A 22,235-nucleotide genomic window follows, 5' to 3' on the forward strand; every position below is an offset into this window, starting at 1 on the left:
GAAGCTTCCCTGCCCGGGGAGGGAACCAGGCGGGAGGAAAGGAGGGGCGGGGGAGAGAGAAAAGGGGAAGGTGATGGGGAGCGGGCGCCCGCACTCGCCGAGCAGCAAGAGTTGCAAGGCTAGGGCAGCCCGGACCTGGACTCTATAAAAGGAGTCCATCTGCTGTGCCGCTCACACGCTCCTCCGGGACTGGCGCACGCTGCGTTCGTCCAGCTCCCTAAGACACCTGCCCCTTACCCGCGTGCCGCGCCAGGTCCCCCAGACCCGTGCACCCAGCAGCATGGCTCCAAGCGGTGCCAGTGGGTCCGAGGTGATGGTGGCAGTGGCGGCGCGTTGCGGGCAGCCGCAGCCACAGCCCCAGCCCCCGAGTCCCCCTTCTTGCGGCCCCGTCTCCGCGGGGCAGCTCGCCGGAGTGGCCAGCGCGTGAAAAGAAGGGAGGGCAGAGCTCCGGAGCGAGGCGCGGCGCAGCGCGGCTCCCAGACTTCACCCCACCCAGCTCTGGCGGCCAAAGCAGCCGCAGGAAACTGCCCGAGTCTGGGGAGGGGGCGGGAATGCAAGACCAGGACTCCTGGCTGGCCTGCCAGCTTCGGTCTCAACAGCCAGGAAACTCTTGCGGGCCGATTCTGCAGATCAAGGAGCGCCTGGGTTAGGAGACTCAGCCCGGAGCAACTGGGGTAAGAGACCCCACCTGGCTGATGCTCCCTTCTCAAACAATACATCACCCTCCGCTACTAGACGCCTTGAGTAGGATCCGGAGTGGAGCTGGGCTTGGTGGGCCAGTCCTTAGCAACCCAGGGCCAAGACGGGGAGTGGAGAGGAGCAGGCAGAGCCGCGGCGGCAGCGCCCGGCGCACTGGAAGTGCAGAAGACGCGCTCGTCTGCCTAGGCTGCCGCGCCCTTGACCTCTAGTTTCAGCTAGGAATCTGGGTGGAGGAATAATTGAGGATCCCACGGAACTGACTAGCAATCGAGAGACAAGACTGTGGTCTCCTCCGCGGTCCTTCCGCCCTTTCCCTCGTTCGCTCCATGCCCAAGAGCTGCGCTCCAGAGCCGTGTAGAGGAGAGACATGGAAGAAACCAACACTCATTGCGCCCCACCGCCGCCCGCGGGCTCCCAGACCGGGGTTTCTCAAGCCAACCTCTCCTCCGCTCCCCCCAATTGCAGCACCGAGGGCTATATTTACCAGGACTCCATCGCCCTGCCCTGGAAAGTACTCCTGATCCTGGTGCTGGCGCTCTTCACCTTGGCCACCACGCTCTCCAATGCTTTTGTGATTGCCACTGTGTACCGGACCCGGAAGCTGCACACCCCAGCCAACTACCTGATCGCCTCCCTGGCGGTAACCGACCTGCTCGTATCCATCCTGGTGATGCCCATCAGCACCATGTACACGGTCACCGGCCGCTGGACGCTGGGCCAGGTGGTCTGCGACTTCTGGCTGTCGTCGGACATCACCTGTTGCACAGCTTCCATCCTGCACCTCTGTGTCATCGCCCTGGACCGCTACTGGGCCATCACGGACGCTGTGGAGTACTCCGCTAAAAGGACTCCCAAGAGGGCCGCGGTCATGATCGCGCTGGTGTGGGTCTTCTCCATCTCCATCTCGCTGCCGCCCTTCTTCTGGCGTCAAGCCAAAGCCGAGGAGGAGGTGTCGGACTGCAGGGTGAACACCGACCACATGCTCTACACAGTTTACTCCACGGTGGGCGCTTTCTACTTCCCCACCCTGCTCCTCATCGCCCTCTACGGCCGCATCTATGTGGAAGCCCGCTCCCGGATTTTGAAACAGACGCCCAACAGGACCGGCAAGCGCCTGACCCGAGCCCAGCTGATAACCGACTCCCCCGGGTCCACGTCCTCGGTCACCTCCGTTAACTCCCGGGCTCCCGATGTGCCCAGCGAATCCGGGTCCCCTGTGTACGTGAACCAAGTCAAAGTGCGAGTCTCTGACGCCCTGCTAGAGAAGAAGAAGCTCATGGCCGCTAGGGAGCGCAAAGCCACTAAGACCCTGGGGATCATTTTGGGAGCCTTTATTGTGTGTTGGCTGCCCTTCTTCATCATCTCCCTGGTGATGCCTATTTGCAAGGATGCCTGCTGGTTCCACCTGGCCATCTTTGACTTCTTCACGTGGCTGGGCTATCTCAACTCCCTTATCAACCCCATCATCTATACCATGTCCAATGAGGACTTCAAACAAGCGTTCCATAAACTGATACGCTTTAAGTGCACAGGTTGACTTGTCAGTTGCAGTGGGGTAGCCTAAGCGGCCCTTGGGGACCATGTTGTGTCTGGTTCCACAGGTAGGTCCACTCTTCTTTCACTGTTACTGGGTCAGATTGAGGCTCTGTCTTCTGGGCAAGGGCAATGGATCCTGAGAAGCCAGGACAGCCCTGAGAGAGAGAGAGAGAGAGAGCGAGCAAGCGAGCGAGCTCTGAGAGAACTGTTCAAACTAAAGGTAGAGCTTCCCTGCGGAGGAGGAAGCTCACTTCCTCCCCTCACACCCCAGGTCCAGCACTGACCCTGCAGCAGCCAATCATAAGGGAGGGTTGTAACTTTAAAAATCAATGATGGAAGGGGGATCTTTGCCCTGCTTTGGTATCATGGATCATACCCTCCCTCTAGAACCGGTGGTACTTGTAGTTGTCTGAATCCTGTCTGAGACAGATCTACATACAGCCTGGCAGTACTTGAACTAGAAGCCTGATACCCTTTGTTTTGGGGAGAACTTTGTGTTTCAGCTTCATTTAAGAAGAGTTACTTTGGCATCTTTCAGTCTTCACTTTCTGTTTATTTAAACTTGGTTGGAGAAACTTGTGGATTTGGTGCTTCAAACCAAATGTGTGTGGCTTGGATGATGCAGAGAAACCTTGAAGAGTTTAACAGCAAAATTCTGATGTTAAGATCTCTATTTTTATTATAATTGAAACTATATGGGGTGGGTGGGGATGGGAGATGGGAAGGATTAAACTGAGAACCAACACCTATGGTTGTTTGTTTTCTGCAGATTTGTAATTTTTTTAATTCCTATTTAGTGATTGTCAAACCACACTAACAACTCAAAGCATTACGTGTGCTAGTGCCAAAGTCTGCAGATTGCTTTATTTTCCTCCTAATTTCATGTGCTTGTCATTTTACACATTTAAATCCTCATAAATGAAGAATACAATGGGTGATTCAGCCCAAGCTGCTGCTATATTTCTTATTAATGCAGTCGATTAAACTGATGGCTATTAGATATATACTGCTCCTTAACAAGAAAGGTATGTTTATTCCTTAACCAATCCAGTGAGATGTGAAGGAGACTGATAAAATAAAAATGGTTCTTCTACAATTAAGGAATGGGGGGGGGCAATGGGAGGATGTATATTTTGACTTGTAAAAAATCTTAAATGCATGAGACTTTTTTCTGATAGTCATTTACATTCTCCTTCCCATCTGTAATTCCTTTGTGTGCCCATATATAAAGAGAACCACCTCCTTTTTCCAAAAATCTTCAAAATGCAGTAAGAAAGAACCCAAAATCTATGTTAAAGGAAAAAAAAAAAAACCCAGAAACTTGTTTTCCCTTGTTACTGAAGTTTGGTTGGGAACAAAGATTACTAGAAAATGACATGCAAGGACTTTAGAAAAGCTTAGAGATGTTAACATGGAGCCTGTTTTTTCCTATAACTCATGGAACCAAACCTCAGATTTACTAGGCAATCAGGAAAATGACAAGCTTTTGAACCTTGGGAATTTGTCACCGACCTGATACCTCAATGAATATATTATCAGTAATACTTTATATTTATATGTCTTTTCAAATTTCAATAATGCTTAGTTGTGATACCAAATTCACTCTGAGGCCTCTCCAACACAGGGCAAGATTACACAACAAAAGATGAAAAATGCATTATCTAAATAAAAAGGAGTAGCCCTGAAGGATCATCTGCACAGAAAACAAAATATGTATGTGGAGCATTTTGTATGCCAAAGAAGATTTACACTCCATTCTTCAGAGAGCTTTCTGCAGTGTGATACCTTTTGTCTGCAGAAGCAAGTTGTCTTTGTAAAATGGATTCCCTCCCTGCTTGAAGCTCCCCAGTCCAGACTCTCAGACAATAGATGTATTGAGCTGAAGTACACTGCTTTCCTACTGTGCAGATCTTCACTCTAGGGTAATGACTCTTGAAAATACACTATTCAAAAGTTCACACATAAACTAAGTAAAAAGGGGAATTTTGATCAACATTTACACCTGCCGCTGGAGTAAAATAAAATTTGAGGCATTGGATAATCCCTATGTTTCTGTTATATCCCCCAGGTTTTTGTTTGTTTGTTTTGTGACATTTCTCCTATGGAGAAATCTAGCTTACTATTGATTGGAATGTGCATACAGCACAGTATTTGTGTTTATGTTATTAATATGTTTGTCTTTTGTCTATGCAGCTGTGTTTTCTTTGGGCCTAAGAAACAATTAAGCCAACTTCTAGGAGCCTGAGGGGGAAAATTAATTGAAATAAATAAATAAATTGAAACTTGCAAATGAGTTCTTTCTAGGGAACCTACAATGATTGTGTCCTCATATTAACAAAACATGGTCAATTTAGTCACATGGGCTGTTTGCCATTTGTAGATTACCCACTTACAGTTTTGCTTCATTATTTGGCTGAATTGACTGAATTTGGGGCATATTGTGTGCAGTAGAAGCTTGCAAACCCTTGTAGTTATACGAGATCTAGACTCATCATCCAGCATCGCATATGATAATGCAAAGTGTATCATTCATCCCAGGGATATGTAGTTAACGACTGTTACACTCCTTCTCGGTTACTGCTGCCTATAGCATTGTTCATCAACTAGACATGGATTTTTTGCAGAACATAAAATGGGAGATGGAAATGTTCAACTTGTATAGAAATGAAAATACATCTTCATTGGCTGTGGTAACAAATAACATTTGCCATATTGTTTAATTGCACAAAGATTCACACAAATATATGAATGTATACTCATTCAAAAATACCAATGTTGTCTTGTGTTTCTAGCAATTTTAGAGTTTCCTTTAAAAAAAATGGACACGGTACCCATGAATGATGGTTATTGAGTTCAACAAATTTCCTACAGAACAATATTCTTCACTTTTCCTATTATCTTAGTTTTATCTTCTTTAACCAGGAAACCCTGTGAGGACTATAATTCATGCAAGCAGTAAAATCTCAGATTATGTGTATTTGATGGAGTTGCTGTAACTAAAAATTGCCTTTGGTATTCCACCTTTCAACAAATGTGTAATTGGAAATGAAATTTCGGAGAATAATGAAATAAAGTCCTTTTCGTGCTCAAAAAAGGAATGGGTAGTGATTCTATTCTTTTGGAAGGATTGGTTCATTGGATTCTGGGGGACATTGAGGACTTTGAACCTTCAAGAGAGAATAATTGATGATAAATGATACTGTGGCGGACTGGCAAGTACAGCCACAATTTGGGGGATTTCGTTTGTAGAAGAATTTAAAAGGAATTAGGCAGATTGTGCTCTCACATTCTGCAAAACAGGGTAAGTCAGATGCACTATCACTAGAATTTTCCAGATCCGTATTTTTAGGGGGAATGTTGTGTCTAGGTAGGTAGTGAGATGCCAAAGTACTGCATGGTGCTTGAAATGCAGGGGTACAAGCAAGCTTGGGGAAACGTAAGAGGTGGAGACTGAATTATATGAACACCAGAGAAGTAGACAGAAAAACAGCTTTTGGAATCAGAAAGTCCTAGGTTTGAATTGCAAATAGAGCATGGGATAGCTTTGTGGCTCTCCTCAAATGCAGCAGCCTGCTTGCAATTGGTTGCAGGAACCTATGCATGTAAGGCACCTATCAAAATACCTCACACTTCTTTGGCTTCTCAGAACATGTACTTCCTCTTTAGCCATTATTTTCTTGCCTCCTGTAGCACCTGTAGCATAGAACAACTGAGAGCTCTTTGAGAAAGATTGAACTGGGGAGGATGAAGCTAGCCTGAATGGAAGAAACCTGGCTACACTGGAAATGACTGAGGTTAAGAGTCTTTCACACTTAGCCACTTAGGCTGGTGAAAAATAACCCCAAGGGCTAAAGGACACATGAAAGATGGTTTGCAGTGGCTTTAATGGCCAAAAGGAAATTGCCAACTATTTCACTTCCTATAGCATCCTCTTATTCACTTTTAAACTCTTCTTCCTTTTCTTTGTCTAGCGATTTCCCCAGAGTCCAAAGACCCTCACCACATCTACATCTTTTCTCAGTGTTTCATTTTCCACTTTTTCTGCTTTTTTCTTACCCACGAAAAGCCATGATAACCAGTGATAACGTGTTGATCTAATGTTCTTATTTTAGCTCCAGAGGGCTGATTAGGCAGCCCAGCGTTTTTATATATATAAAAAATTGTTGATTCAAATTAATGTGTAATTAGTGAAGGCAAAAGCTTTTAACTGAGGCATTCACTGCAATTTTCAGAAGGAAAGAGGTTGGCAGGGTAAGTGGGTGGGAAGTGAACCTTCTGTGCCCTTCATCAAGGTCCATCCTTGAGCAGTCCACCAGGGGGCAGAGTGCCGCTGAGTTGTTTCCAGGATTCAGGTGCTCACTATACACAATCTCTAACTTCTTGGACACTGCAAATGGTATTGACTTCTCTAGGCTCATAGAAATGAAGATCCATGAAGCAACGGAGAGGGGGCTTATCGTTTATTTAAAATAGATTTTTGGGAACTGCAAATTCAGGCAGAGGATCCCTAAAACAAGCCTAAAATTTTTCTTCATATATGCAAAGTCAGTTATTTTCTTCTTCACCTCTAGTCCTGGGAAATGCTAAAATCTTAGTAGTTAAGACATTATGACCATTGATGAACATGGCAATGGGTGAGTTCAGAGGTTAGAAGACAAAGAATTTATATTCAAATTAAAGAGAGCTAATTCTTAGGTATGTCTTTCGCCACTACGGTTTTTCTCATCACTGTGTTTTTCTTTTCAAAATTTATTGGTTTGAGGTTGATATATCCATAGTTCAGAGGTAGAACATTTGTCATTTATCATTTAAAGAGAGGGTTGTTTTTTGGCACAGAAGTTAAGGTGTACTTGTATGTCAGTTTTTCCCAGAGGACAGACTTTTAAGTCTGTGTAATTTTGGCATTTACTTTAAAAAGAGGCATAGATAAATGTGACTATCATCTTATGTATCACAAACATAAATTTCTGTGTCAGAGAAAGGATCATATAAAATGAGAAAACAGGTTACATTTTTGCCATTCCCCCTTCACTGTTGCTCCCAGCATTTTCATTATCCCCAGTGGGGAGTTTCCTATGCGCCATTTCACACATCTGTCAGTTAAATCTGACTTTCAAAGTCAACATCCACATTTTAGGATTATACTAGTGTTTTCAGTATTCCCTGAGAGAGAGCCAGTTCCTGGAGTTGAGTCAGCTGACACAGGCAAAGACTTAACACTATTCCCGGTGTAGTCTGTAAAAGAAAATGCCCATTTCTTTTGACTTATTAGTATATATTTCAAAAGATAAGAAAAAGCCTTTCCAAAACTACCAACTGCATATCTATGTTAACAAAAATGTCTTTATAATATTTCCTGTATCTACAGTGAACAGATGGTGATATAGGGATCCATTTATGGTAAATGCTTAAATGAATCTACACACAGCTTGCTTCAATGATGCATGAAGGCATGACTCATATCCTCCCAGACTCTGTGGGAACATTCCACACATCGGCCTCTGATTGGTCATTCCATATTAGAGTAACTAGATTTCAGGATATCTCTTGCTCACAAGTGTGGTGATGGGACTGCAGTGATGGAAGAGTCCACAAAGGGTAGGTTACTTGGTGTGGGAGTTGTGCCCAGGGCACTTTTGCATACACATCTGGTTGTCTCTTCTAAGGTTATCTGCTAATCTGGTTTGTGATCATGTGTAGACTTGCAATGCTGACATCATTCATCAATCTACCCTTATTTCATTGAATAGTCTCAATAGGTTCAGCATTAGGCTGATGTGATTTTGTGGGGAAACACTGTTTTGGCTCTTTATCTCGCCATCCCAGTATTGCCTGCCTGTAAGATCCTTGAGTGCATTCTCTTTTCCCCTGCCCCTCAGAGGCTTTCCCACAGAGTGTAGCATGTTGGGCTAATCACACAGTGGGAAGTTTGCCATGAGGTTACTGGCATGAAGGCCCCTAGCATGTTGGTAGGTTTAAAATGCAATAGCAAGTCTTTGAAGTCAGAAAGACCTGAGTTTAAATCCATGTTTTGCAACCATGAACAAGTTCCTCTGTAAAGGTAATAATACATACCTTTATGTTTGCAGGGAAAAATTAAATGGAATAATGCAATTGTTTTCAACCTTGGCTTTACATTGGATTCATCAACGGACCTTTAAAAAAATCTTTGCTCAGGGGCGCCTGGGTGGCGCAGTCGGTTAAGCGTCCGACTTCAGCCAGGTCACGATCTCGCGGTCTGTGAGTTCGAGCCCCGCGTCAGGCTCTGGGCTGACGGCTCAGAGCCTGGAGCCTGTTTCCGATTCTGTGTCTCCCTCTCTCTCTGCCCCTCCCCTGTTCATGCTCTGTCTCTCTCTGTCCCAAAAATAAATAAACGTTGAAAAAAAAATTAAAAAAAAATCTTTGCTCAGACTCTACCTCAGACTAATTAAATTATATTACTTGGAGTAGGGTCTGAAATTCTTATTTTAAAAATTCTGTTTAGGTAATCATAATGTTTGGTTATGCTGTGATCCACTAAGAATATGTATATAAAGCTTTTGGAGCAATATTTGGCACACAGAGTACCTGTGGGTGTGAAAGGGGCCCCTGAATGAAATGGCAAATCAAGTGGATTTGGTTTTCCGCAGTGGTACTTCTCAAAATTTAATGAACATATGAATCACCTGGGGAGTTGTTTAAACAGCAGATTGTGATTCAATAGGTCTAGGTTGGGGCCTGAGATTCTGCATTCCTGACAGACTCTCAGGAGATGCTGATGATGCTGTTCCATAGACCACTCTTTGAATAATAAGGATCTATAGGAAAACATAGCTTAGTTGTAAAGCATCAGTCATTTCCTATGAATATATACATATATATTGAATATATACATATGTATACATATATATATGTATATGAATATATACATATCAACCAAAACAAAAGCAACACAAAACTTCCAGAGGAAAAAAATATGCTTTTTACTGTACAATAGGTTGTGTTTTCCTGACTTGTTTACATAATATTCCTGTCTCAGCTACAGCAGCTGTTAAATGTTTCCCTGTACATGCTTTCTCCCAGATGCCATAAATCCTTTCAGTCTACCCTAAAACAGACAGTTTATTTCTTCTGGATTCAGTCTTTTGTTTTTATATCATTTCCAAATAAGGGCTTTGTATTTCATAAAAAAGAAAAAAAAAGAATTAATTAAAAATATGAAAGAAATGATCAAACAACAAATAAAACAGAAAAAACAATTATCGACGTAAGGTAAATGGCACAATTTCCATGGTAATCCTTTGTATTATACACATACACACACACACACATTTACATAATATATAGGTTTCATTTTTTGTAAACATAGTAACTAATCAAAGGTGAAAGAGGTGGGCTTTCTATCTGTTGGACTTTATTCTTATTGTAGTCTAGAAACTTAATACCCTAGAGCAGCCTTTTGATTTCAGGGAAAGCCCCTCCCCACTTTGTAGTCCCCAGATATTTCGTAAGGTTTGTTTTTTCTTCTTCAGTGAAAGTAATTTAAATTATTTATGAAAGATATTTATAATTTCTTGGCACCAGCCCATAAAAATGGAGAAATTAAGTTTCCTAAGCCTGGGTTGGAAATAAGAATCAAAAGCTCCTACTTCTGAAAGGATCCTGCCCTTTAGTTTTTGATGAGTTTTTACTTAAGTTAAATGAATGTGTGTATCAGTGTCCAAGTAGGTTTTTGTTCTACATGACAAAACATAGTTCAAAGTCTTTTATCTCCTCTATGTAAAATCATGATGCTTAGAGTTGGAGTCCAGCAAAGACGCATTGCTGGGAATTTGCTTCATTTTATTTATTTATTTGTGTTTCTTTGTTGTTGTTTACTTTTAAGGTTTATTTATTTTGAGAGAGAAAGTATGCCTCTGGGGGAGGGGAAGGACCAGAGAGAGAGGGAGAGAATCGGAAGCAGGCTCTAGACTATGAGTGTGGAGCCCAACATGCGGCGGGGGACTCTCCATCCCTTCCACAAACATGAGATCATGTTTTAGCTGAGCTAAAATCAAGAGTTGGATGCTTAACTGACTGAGCCACCCAGATGCCCCAAGGATCTGCTTCATTCGAAAAGGGGCAAAGGTTGGGGAGGGAATTAGCATTACTGAGCTCTTGATGCCATATGCTTTAAATTACCACCCTCCCCTATTAGTCCTCATAATGCTATCACAAAGTAGATATTATTGCTTTTTTATTATTATGCTATCATCATCATTGACATCATCATAAACAAAGTATTACAACAATTTCATTCAGTTTTGTGGTTTAGAGAATTATGGCAACAGCCCCAGGTGAATAATTTGTATTCAGACTTGGAAGAGAAACTGTATCATTAGGTCCATTTCACTTAATCTTTGAGTACTGTTTCCTAAATGTTAATCTGAAGCATTAAATTATAATCAAACTTTAGAGGTTTTTTGTTTTTTTGTTTTTTTTGGCATGTGCAATGTTGTATCAAGGGAACACAGCTTTCCTTCTGATCTGCTCCCAAATTCCTGTCCCTCCCTGCCTGACTACAATCTTGACCAACCAGGGTACATACGGTGCCCACTGGTCTCTTCCGAGGGAATTGATATGTATAAAAATGAACATTTAAGCTGCTGGATATGGAAGTATTAAATATAGATGCTTCTGCTCTGATGAGTAATGTGTGACATGAGGTATTTCCCGTTTATGGAAAGTTACTGAGAGATATGTGTGTCAAAAACTTGGGACTTAGGACATTATGCCTATTTTTACATGGAGTCAAATTTCTGAGTGGAAAGTAAATTCAGGAAAGTAGCAGGATGTTTTCAAATATTAGGTTTGTCTTAGCACTGTATGGATAAAACTTCTAAATTAATGCTTATTTTTTCTGTTTTACAATTATGCGTTGTATTAGCCCCGCCCCTGTTTGCCAAGAGCTTTACATTATTTTCCTCTCCCCTTTTATCTCCTGTAGAGATCCTAAAACGCTGCCACAAACAAACAAACAAACAAGCAATAAATCCTAAAAGCAGAAACTTATCCGTGTACACAAAACTGACTTAAAACCAAAACATTTAGATGATCTATAAAGATTTGCTTTCATTAACGAGTAAACATTATAATAGTGAGTGTGAAAAGCTGTGAAATTTCCTCTGTTATGGATGAAAAAGTAAATAAGTTGGAGAAAATTCTGCTCAAAATAATTTTTGCCCTGTGTTTGACTATTATCAACCATTTTTAGTTGAAACAAAGGATACATGCCCCAGAAACTTTTGTAAACTTGGCATTAGAATTAGAATCCAGACCAAGGCTGACTTTGGTACAAATTCCAGATTTGCCACTTGCCAATTGTGTGACCTTCACCTAACTGAGCATCTTGTTTTTCATCTATATTCATGTGAGGAAAAGAGTGTCTTATTCCCAGGCTCTGAGGATTACACAAGCTACTCGTGCCAGTGCTTAGTTCAGAAAGCTCTTCAACACCATAGGTGTTTACCAGATGCTGGTTTCCTTCAGCTTACACAAAATGAGCCAGGTGTGTAGCCAAAGATTTTAAAATTTTGAGTCAGCAAAATGGTTTAAAATCCTATTTTTTCTTTCTTTTCTTCCTTTTTCTTTGTTTAGAACAAACTACAGTAAAACCTTGGTTTGCGAGCATAATTCGTTCGGTAAACATGCTTGTAATCCAAAGCACTCATATACCAAAGCGAATTTCAAGAACTACTAGCTCAGCTGTGATCATGTGATGTTCAGTGACTTTTACTATTTGTATTGCAAGACATCTCTCGTTTATCAAGTTAAAATTTATTGCAAATGTTTGCTCATCTGGCAGAACACTTGCAGACCAAGTTACTCGAAGTCCAAGGTTTTACTGTATTTAATCTGTGTAAATGTCAGTTTTCTTATCTCTAAAATGGGGCTGATATGATCTATCTTAAAAATTCTTTAAGACGAGTACCTTATGTAAGTGTAGACACCTGAGGCAGTTCTCGGAGGAATGCAATTGCTCAGTAGAACTTAGTTTTCCTCTCTTTCAACTCCCTTTCCCATCTTTAGGAACTAAGGTCTGATATAGTATGCTACGAGTCAGTGTTGGCAAAATCTCATTTATCGTTGAAAGTGAGATCCGTACAAATTTGTAGTTTAGAAACAGTTTTATTGATACTATCTGGAAATTACTTATATGCTGTGATTCAGAAGATGCTAAAAAATTACCGTTTCCTGCATGATTCCAATTCATGTCTTTGAACTATTTTAAAATACAAATACTTCTTGAAGTTTTAGCACATTCCAGTAGCCATCACCCATTTATACCTTAATGTGAATTAGTCTGCAGGTGCTAAAGATTATTCAAGTCCAGAACATTAAAATAATGTGAATTTTGAATATTAGGTGATAAGAAAGGAATAATTTTGAGCTGCAACATATTTTTAGACAGGCAAAGGTGAGTAGCTTGTCACGAATAACCATGTGAAGGCCCTGGGTGGGGGGGAAGAGTGAAATTTAAGGGATTATTGAAAACAAAACTGAGCCCCTTTATAGTTTACTTAGATAACAGCATGCTTGCATTTTATACTGTTTCTGTAAGATTTTTTATTTTTTTAGATACCCTGAACATTCAAGTTTGCAGTGAGAAAACTTAATTTGGGATGGTAAGTATGTCACTATACTCAGCTGGAAAATAGAACAGAGCACATATAAACTATCCTGCTGTGCTTTTTAATGATCACCATGGCTTTCTCCATGTCAAAGGTGGCTGGCCAGTGTGTACTTCTAAGAGGGAAGATTCTGGCTCATGTGTGGCAATCTGCTTTCCTGGCCTTATTTAGATGCAGTCCCAAGTACCGTAAATGTATACTGAGAAGTTATTTGTCCACAGTAACTCAAACCACTGTCCAGAGGCAATGAAATAATTTTAAAGGTCACTTAGTCTGCATTTAATCAAGCCTGTTTTCATTTTTGACCGCTTGTGTTACTCAGTGGTATTCATAAAACACAGATATTTGCTATAGCAACTGCCACAGGCCAACACTGCTGGGCAGATGGACCAGTCAGATTATTTTCATTCCACAAACGAGATTCCCCCGCCTTTATGAAATGGTGCCTGTGACCTAGTTTAGATCAAAAGTAGATAAAAAAAATAGGGGTCTTAACATTACATTATTTGATATTTTTATTATTTAATTTAGGCAAAACTGGTGTTAGCCCTCAAAGGACAACAATAAATATATTGTGTAATTATAAAACCAAAGAACACCAAGATGATAATCCATTTCAAAGCAAAAAAAAAAAAAGAACAGACATTCTTTATTTGGATTAAAATGGATGTTTCTGTACATTTTTCTTGTACAACTTTAGAGATGAACAACCTTTTCTTATAGGAAATATTTGAGTAAACCTATTAGTATAGACCAGTGTTTTTCTATTTTGGCATTGTTGACAATTTGGCCAGAAAGGTTTTTTTGGGGGGAGGGGGTGCTGTCCTGTACATTTTAGGCTGTTCCCTAGCATCCCTGGTATCTATTTGCTACATGTTAGTATCAACTGCCCCTCCTTGCCAGTTGACCAAAAATATATTGTGACATAGACAAGTGTCCCTTGATGGGCACTGGGGTATACAGTCAAATTAGAAATCTCAGCAGAAACTGTATTTAGGAAACTGAATTAGTTCTCTTGCCACAGTTTTGATGAGACTATTCAAATAATTGCCACATATTCTCTTGTACCATATATATATATATATATATATATATATATATGTATATAAATAAAACCACTGCCTTAATTCTAATACATAGGTTCTTTTTTTTTTAAGTTTATTTATTTTGAAAGGAAGAGAGAGAGTATACATGAGAGGGGAAGGGGTAGATAGAAAGAGGGAGACAGAATCCCAAGCAGGCTCCATGCTGACAGCACAGAGCCCAACATGGGGCTCAGTCTCACAATCTTGAGATCATGGCCTGAGCTGAAATCAAGAGTTGAATTCTTAACTGACTGAGTTACCCAGGTGCCCCTAAAACACAGGTTCTTAACAGGCTATTCCTGAATCTTCAGGAACTCCATGGTGGCCTTCAGGGGATCTTTGGATCCCATAAGATTATCTTTTTTTTTTTAATCAATGTACATTTGCATATTTTTCTTGGACAAAAGGTTTTTTAAAAATTATAAAATACACATAACATAAAATTTACCATTTTAACTATTTTTTAAGCATAATGGAGAAGAGAATTTTTTAGGTTCCTTATGAAGCACTTGATCCCCCTTTAAATTAAAAATCATTGTTAACGAAGAACAAGATGAGGTAGGGTTATTAAAAAAGGTGGTTGAATGCCTAAACCCTTCCTCATCCTTCCTGCTTTACTTGCCATCACCTCTGAGAAGACTTTTTTCCTTTTTTTTTCTTTTTTATTGAGATATAATTGACATATAACAGTATAGTTGTTTTAGATGAAATAAGTCGGAGAAAAACATACCATACTATCTCACTTATTAAAGTGGAATAAAAATTAAAAAAAAAAACCCAAAGCCATAGGTATATAGAAGATTGGCAGTTGCTGCAGCTGGGCAGGGGTTTGGGGCGAGTGGGCAGGGGGAAATGGGTAAAATTTGGGGCAAAAGGTACAAGCTTCCAGTTATAAAACAAGTCCTGGGGATGTAATATACAGCACAGTAACTATCATTAACAATACTGATTGCGTATTTGAAAGTTGCTAAGGGTGAAGATTTTAAAATTTCTCATCATGAGTTTTCTTTGGTTCTTCCAGACAAAAGCATTTGGCCATCTCTATGCTGTCTTTGCAGTCTTCCTACAACATACCACGTGGACAGTGATGCTCCACCTAAAAACGGATTTTAAGGAGAGCTCAGTGTTTCTAGTGAGTAGAAAGGCGAACTTCTTTCCTTAGAGGTCTTCGAGTTACTCACTATTTCTTTTTAGGGCCTGACACAGTGCCTTGCACTTTGTAGGGGCTCCTTAAATGCTCAGGAAATGAATGTGTGAATGAATGAATAAAGGAATGTGTGATCTTGCATGATGCTGCTTAGTTCAATATTTTTCAACCACATGGTTTCCTAAATGTCTTTTAGTTAAAAGCATACAAGTGAAAGAAAAATGTGTGATCTTAAAAGAGAAGCTGCCTGTCTGTTCTCCATAATGTACTGTGAGATGCTGAGTCACCCAAGAAGACTAAGTGATATTACTTACTCCAGAAGAAAAGTGCACTAATATATTCTAGGAAGATTTTCAATAGCAAAGGTCACTGTCAAGGGTCATGGTACTTAGGAGCCAAACACCTCTCAGCACTAGAAAACAAAATTAAACAGACTCATTTTTCAAGCTTCCTTCACAACTACAGTCTATTGTCATGAAATGTCTTAAAAAGAAATTTTCATACATTGGTCTCTCATGGGATCACATTTTTCTGCCAGAAATGCCTATTGTACTTGTGCCCAGCATGATGAGAAGAAATTTTTCTAAAGAGAAAAAAAAATGGTTAACTAAATGAGTATGTATGGAGGCAAGCCTAGAGTAGTCAGGAAGGATGCCAGCAGGGGCCTGGGCCTTCTGGGCCTGAGGTGGGAGGCCAGTCCTCCCCCCACTCCTCTCCCCCCCCCCCCCCCAGTATGCCAGAGGAAGGGATTTTTCTGTCTTTGGCTGTTCTATGCTTCCCATGGTGTCCCTGACACTCAGTGAGCAGTGTGTGAAGGAAGCAGTGAGGGAGAACCTGGTGGGAATCCTGGATGCAGTCACGTGGGTGGGTGGTTCCTAGACCCAGTTGGCATTAAGATCTCACTCTGGCCCAAAGGATGGTGGTTTCTGATCCCTAATTAACGAAGCCCTTACATTCTTTCAGATCTGGGTGATAAATAGAACTATATTAAGTATCTTGCTTATTTGCAAAATAAGTAATGTTTCAATTAGAATACAAAAGGATTTTTGTTAGGCACACTTCTGTCAACAAAGGCCAAACTTCCTTGTAAGGTTAGCATAATTTTTGTTTTTCAAATAGCTTAGGCATTAATACAACAACAATAACAACAACAGATTTTGGTGGCCTGAATAGTTAATTTAGATTTGTGGTTTGCACTGATTGAATTCACTGGATAAGTGCACATTTCCCTTCTTATTTCTGCTTTTGTGGACCCACAGCATTAAGTCTTTGAACAAATGTTAAATGATGGGAAATTTTTGTTTATTGTGTAGTTCAATAGCCCAGCATTAGAGCTGCTTATTAGGTGATTGTAAGATGCAAAGAAAAGGAAAATTACAATTTTCTGGTGCTGACTGGTACAAACAATGGAATCAATCAGTGTTGGCTCTTAATTATACGGAAGTATAAAGTTACCAAGCAAGTATCAAACTGAAGATTTTTTAGAGGAAACAATAGGACAAGGAAAAAAGGAGAAAGATTGTGACAGAAGATTACGTTTATTGTGACAGTTTTTATCACTCCAATATCAAGTTAGTTTCTTGGGGCTGAGTGGAGAGAAGAAGCAAGTCGGGGGAAGGAAAGGCAGGAACCAATAAGCAAAGCAGTGCAGACAGAACAGAGCAGCAATATTTCTGAGCATTTATCATTGACATTCCCAAATGAGTGTTTGAGAATTAAATTATCTGGTCATTTCCCTAAGGATGGAGGTCATGAGTAATGGAAGAAGAAACCAAACTCATACCCTCTTCTTTGGAAAACCAACCTACTATATAAGCAGGTGAAATTGTATCCTGTTCTAATTAAATACAGGATTGCTTCATTACTTCTGAAGCTCCCTGTCAAGTATACTGGTTCTCACTGAAAGCATCAGATGATAATGTTGCCTGGAGTCTCAGGTTTTGAATACAGCTCTGTGTAAAGAATATGCATGCCATTTCTACTACACAAGTACTCTGATAAAGAATTTTATTTGCTAAATAGTACCTTTATTCTTGTACCATGAGGGATTTTTCTTCCTTTGGAATTATGGATATATAAAAATCTCAAATCCTCCATTCCAAGACAAATGCTGGCATTTATTCACTACTTAGTGAGGCACTATGCTGATGGCTTTGTATGCATTATCTCATTGGACTTTCTCAACATTTAGACAGTATTACGATGCTCATTGACAGGAGTGTCTCCACCTATACCTCTCAGTGTACCTGATGCCCAGACGTATTAAATGTCCTAGTGCTTGGAATACACATGCCATTCCCCAGCTGCATAGATATGCCACCATCTCTATTGCTGTTGGACCTGGGAATGCCCACTCATCTCTTAAGATACAGCTCAGACTGCAACTTTTCTGCTTGATCCTCCCAGGCAGAACTGCTTACTGATTTCTTCTGTTCTTATCACTTATAAAACTGATTAAAAAAACTCTGATTTCATCATAATTATGTTCATATGTCTATATCTTTAAAAGGGTTTAACTCTAAGGATATGGACTATCATTTATTCCCCTTTGTAACTACATGGTCTTAGCATAGGGTCTGACCAATAAAAGATACTTGATAAATGTTCACTGATTTGTGAAATGGTTGTGGTTAATTTCGTAGATTTATTAATACCTTTGCATTAACATCTAGGGTTACCCGGAGGAGTGTTAAGTTTTTTTGTTTCCATATTATTCTGTATAATAAATATGGTTCAGTATTTTTCTGTATTTCTGGGGGGAAAAGGCTTTTGCTTGTGCACACGAAAGAGGAACTATATCACGGAACAAACTAATAAAAACCACATGCTCTTTTTAGTGCACAATTAGCTTTCATGATACCACATTTGTCTGATGAAAATTTCCAGATTTAAAGTAATTCACATTATCTTACAATATTGGCTCTGTGATATGCTGGAGAAAGCCTGCGATTTAGAACTCAGAGACAGGGGTTTCAGTCATAACTCTACTGATTAGACTGGTAACACTCAACAATTTTTAGCATCCTTTTACCTACAGAATCATTGTGAGGTGTGCATGGGAGGACTTACTGAATCACTGTTCCCAGTGGGTACATAGGAGTGAGTCAAATGACTGGATCCTGCCCTCATGCAGCTGATATTCCTGAGGGGGACTCTAACAATAACCAAATAAATATAAAATAGGCGGTGGCGGTAAGTGCTGTGGAGAGAACAGAGTGGTTCACAGCTGTGTGCCCTCCATTGGAGTGTCAAGGAAACTCTCTCTGGTAAGGGGACACTTGAGCAGAAACCTGAGAAAAGTGAGGGATCTAATTGGTAAGGGAAAGAGTGCCTGAGACTGAGAGGTCAGAGGTGATCATTCTCTGAATAATTGCTTTGAATGTCCTGGTACTTGGAAGACATGTTAGTAATGACAGTGGTCTCAATGGAAACAAAGCTCATACAAAGAGAGACACGTTCCCAGACTTGTGCCCGCTTTAGAGCAGTCTGGCTTACTGGGTTGCTTCTTCTCAAATTCAAGACATTTGCCAGAGATTGTTGCAATGCTAACATATTTATGTGCTCCCATGTGTACATTTAAAAAATCATTAATTTAGAGCTCTTAAATTTGCTTTCATAGTTACTTAAAGCCCATGCCTTTCTCCTGTAAATATTGGCTAAACTGATCACTGCTTTGTAAATATACAGAAAGAAGCAGTGAAAAGAGTAAATGTACAGATGGCTAATGTTGAAATGAACTTTGATACATACAGTTTAGAAAAAAACTTTAACGTTCATGCTGTCTCTCTCTGTCTCAAAAATAAATAAACGTTAAAAACAATTAAAAAAAAAAAAGAAAGGGGTGCCTGGGTGGCTCAGTCGGTTAAGCGTCCAACTTCGACTCAGGTCACGATCTCGCGGTCCGTGAGTTCGAGCCCGCGTCGGGCTCTGGGCTGATGGCTCGGAGCCTGGAGCCTGCTGATGATTCTGTGTCTCCCTCTCTCTCTGTCCCTCCCCTGCTTGTGCTCTGTCTCTCTCTGTCTCAAAAATAAATAAACGTTAAAAAAAAATTTAAAAAAAAAGGAAAAAACTTTAAGAGATACATAAAGAGAAATGGCTCTTTAACTTAGCAGAATATTGCAGTTTTGAATGGGGATAACCTCAGAGTAGCCTTCATACTTTATTGGCCTAAGTTACTAATTTTCCCTCTTCTCTGTTTTGGCAGATAAATAAAAAAGCAGAGATTTCTATTATAGCAGTGCTTAGCCACACTGACATTTACTGATTTCCATTAGTATCTGTGGTGGCTGGCATTTTACTTTTACATGCTGCATTAATAAATGTAGTTAAGTGCTGCCTGTACATTTTTTTTTTTATTCTTGAGGTCCCTTATTTGTTCTTAACTGTTTTCAAAAATTCTTTTGAGTTTCAGCATTTGCCTTTTCCTTGTTCTTTGTTTTCCTTTTTGGGAAATGTACAAATAACACTGCACAAGTCTATTTCCCAAGAAGCACCAAAGCACTGAAAGGCTCCTTCTATTCCAATTTGTGGAGGTTGTAAAAAGAATCCTTTTGTTGTTTTCTTTTCAAAGTCCAAGAGAACAATGCTTTGCATATGCTGAAGCCTCAGGATTGCAAATCAAAAGTGAGCTATTCATCAGGCACCTGGGTAAAATTGGGATGAGCTAATACAGTGTTTTCTGAGTGTCATTTTCCCGACCAGCCCTAACCAGTGGTCAAGTTTCCTTAAATCCACAGAAAATAAGAGAAATAACAATGCTGAAGTAAAGTTTTCATAAAGTAGCACTAATGAAATCTGAATACTTGAACTAAATACAAGGTTATGTCTTTTTTGTTTTTTTGTTTTGTTTTGTTTTGGTGTTAAGTGTTCTTTTATGAATGATAGAGATAGTGCATGGTGTTTATAATTATTTTTATGCCTATAATAATGATTTAATTTTATAAATAATAAATTAACATAGTTTAAAATATTAAAAAAAAGACATTATTTTCCACACCTGTCTTCCATTTGCTACAGTTGCTGCTACTTGCATATAATATTGCCTACCACTGTTAATGCTATCCTTTTGGAGTTTTTTGTGGGTAAATAAGCAAAAACAAACATGTTATCTCTCCTACCCTCTTCCCAAAAAACACTAGCATATGATACACACAGTTTTGCATGTTATTTTTTTTAAACCTTTGTTTTGAAATAATTATAAATGCATAGAAAGTGGCCAAAAAATTGTATAGGAAGGTCCTGTTCCCTTTTCCCACTTCTCCTGATGCTAACCTGTGACCTAGGAACACTACAGTATGAAAACCAGGAAACTGGCATTGCTACAATCCACAGAGCATATTCAGATTTTACCTGGTTTACATATCTCTATATGAAATTAGTGAAATCTGGCCACCATTAATCTGAGTTTTGTTGTTTAAGAAGTGCTATGTATATATCTGAAATTGTACAGGATGAGTCTTTTGAGATTGGCTTTTTCATTCAGCATAATTCCCTTCAGATCCATCCAAGTTGCTGCATGTATCAATCGTGAATTTCTTTTGGTGGTTGAATAGATTCCACAATAAGGATGTACCATGCTTTGTTTAACCATTGAACTGTTGAAGGACATTTGAGTTGTTGCTGATGTTTGGCTATTACAAATAAAACTGCTATGAACATTTGTGTGCAGAGTTTATGTACACAACATTTAGTGTTAATGTTTTCATTCCTCTGAGATAATCCCCAAGAATAAAATTGGTCATAAGGCATGTGCATATTTAGGTGTATGAGAAACTGCCAAACTGTTTTCCAGAATGACTGTACCATTTTTCATGCCCACTGCAGTGTATGAGTGTCAGTATTCAGTGTACCACTCTGTGAGCTATTCTGATAGATGTGTACTAATATCTCATTGTGGTTTTAATTTGAATTTTCCAAGTGACCTCTGATGTTAACATGTGATTATTTGCCATTTACTTTTGCCCAATTAAATATTGGGTTTTTGCCACACTCAGATATCATCTCACGCCAGTCAGAGTGGCCAAAATGAACAAATCAGGAGATTATAGATGCTGGCGAGGATGTGGAGAAACGGGAACCCTCTTGCACTGTTGGTGGGAATGCAAATTGGTGCAGCCGCTCTGGAAAACAGTGTGGAGGTTCCTCAAAAAATTAAAAATAGACCTACCCTATAACCCAGCAGTAGCACTGCTAGGAATTTACCCAAGGGATACAGGAGTACTGATGCATAGGGGCATTTGTACCCCAATGTTCATAGCAGCACTCTCAACAATAGCCAAATTATGGAAAGAGCCTAAATGTCCATCAACTGATGAATGGATAAAGAAATTGTGGTATATATACACAATGGAATACTACGTGGCAATGAGAAAAAATGAAATATGGCCTTTTGTAGCAACGTGGATGGAACTGGAGAGTGTGATGCTAAGTGAAATAAGCCATACAGAGAAAGACAGATACCATATGGTTTCACTCTTATGTGGATCCTGAGAAACTTAACAGGAACCCATGGGGGAGGGGAAGGGAAAAAAAAAAGAGGTTAGAGTGGGAGAGAGCCAAAGCATAAGAGAATCTTAAAAACTGAGAACAAACTGAGGGTTGATGGAGGGTGGGAGGGAGGGGAGGGTAGGTGATGCGTATTGAGGAGGGCGCCTTTTGGGATGAGCACTGGGTGTTGTATGGAAACCAGTTTGACAATAAATTTCATATATTGAAAAAAATGAATGAATGAATGAATGAATGAATAAATAAATAAATAAATAAATAAATATTGGGTTTTTGTAGGGCACCTGGGTGGCTCAGTTGGTTAAGCGTCGACTTGGGTTCAGGTCATGATCTCACGGTTCATGAGTTGGAGCCCCACATCAGGCTCTGTGCTGTGAGCTCAGAGCCTGGATCCTGCTTCGGATTCTGTGTCTCCCTCTCTGCCCCTCCCCTTCTTGCGCTCTGTCTCTCTCTCTCTCTCTAAAAAATATAAACATTTAAAAATTTAAATATTGGATTTTTAAATTTTTAAATATTGAGAATTCTTTACATGTTCTAGATGTAAGGAATGTGTCTGATATGTAGCTTGTAAATACTTTCTCCCAATCTGTAGCTGGTATTTTTAACCTCTTCATA

The 22,235-nt window shown here is 40.1% G+C and overlaps 1 protein-coding gene across 1 annotated transcript; it reads left to right on the forward strand.

Moving 5' to 3' along the window:
• The first annotated feature begins 1,066 nt into the window (after positions 1-1,066).
• Positions 1,067-2,236, forward strand: HTR1B (5-hydroxytryptamine receptor 1B). Its single transcript, XM_047101309.1, has one exon. It carries the CDS (start codon positions 1,067-1,069, stop codon positions 2,234-2,236), a length of 1,170 nt encoding a protein of 389 aa, XP_046957265.1.
• The last annotated feature ends 19,999 nt before the right edge of the window (positions 2,237-22,235 follow it).

The sequence above is a fragment of the Lynx rufus genome, unplaced genomic scaffold (assembly GCF_022079265.1).
Source record: "Lynx rufus isolate CCGP_SWC_20201006 ecotype Redwood Valley unplaced genomic scaffold, mLynRuf1.p SCAF_6, whole genome shotgun sequence".
NCBI lineage: Eukaryota > Metazoa > Chordata > Mammalia > Carnivora > Felidae > Lynx > Lynx rufus.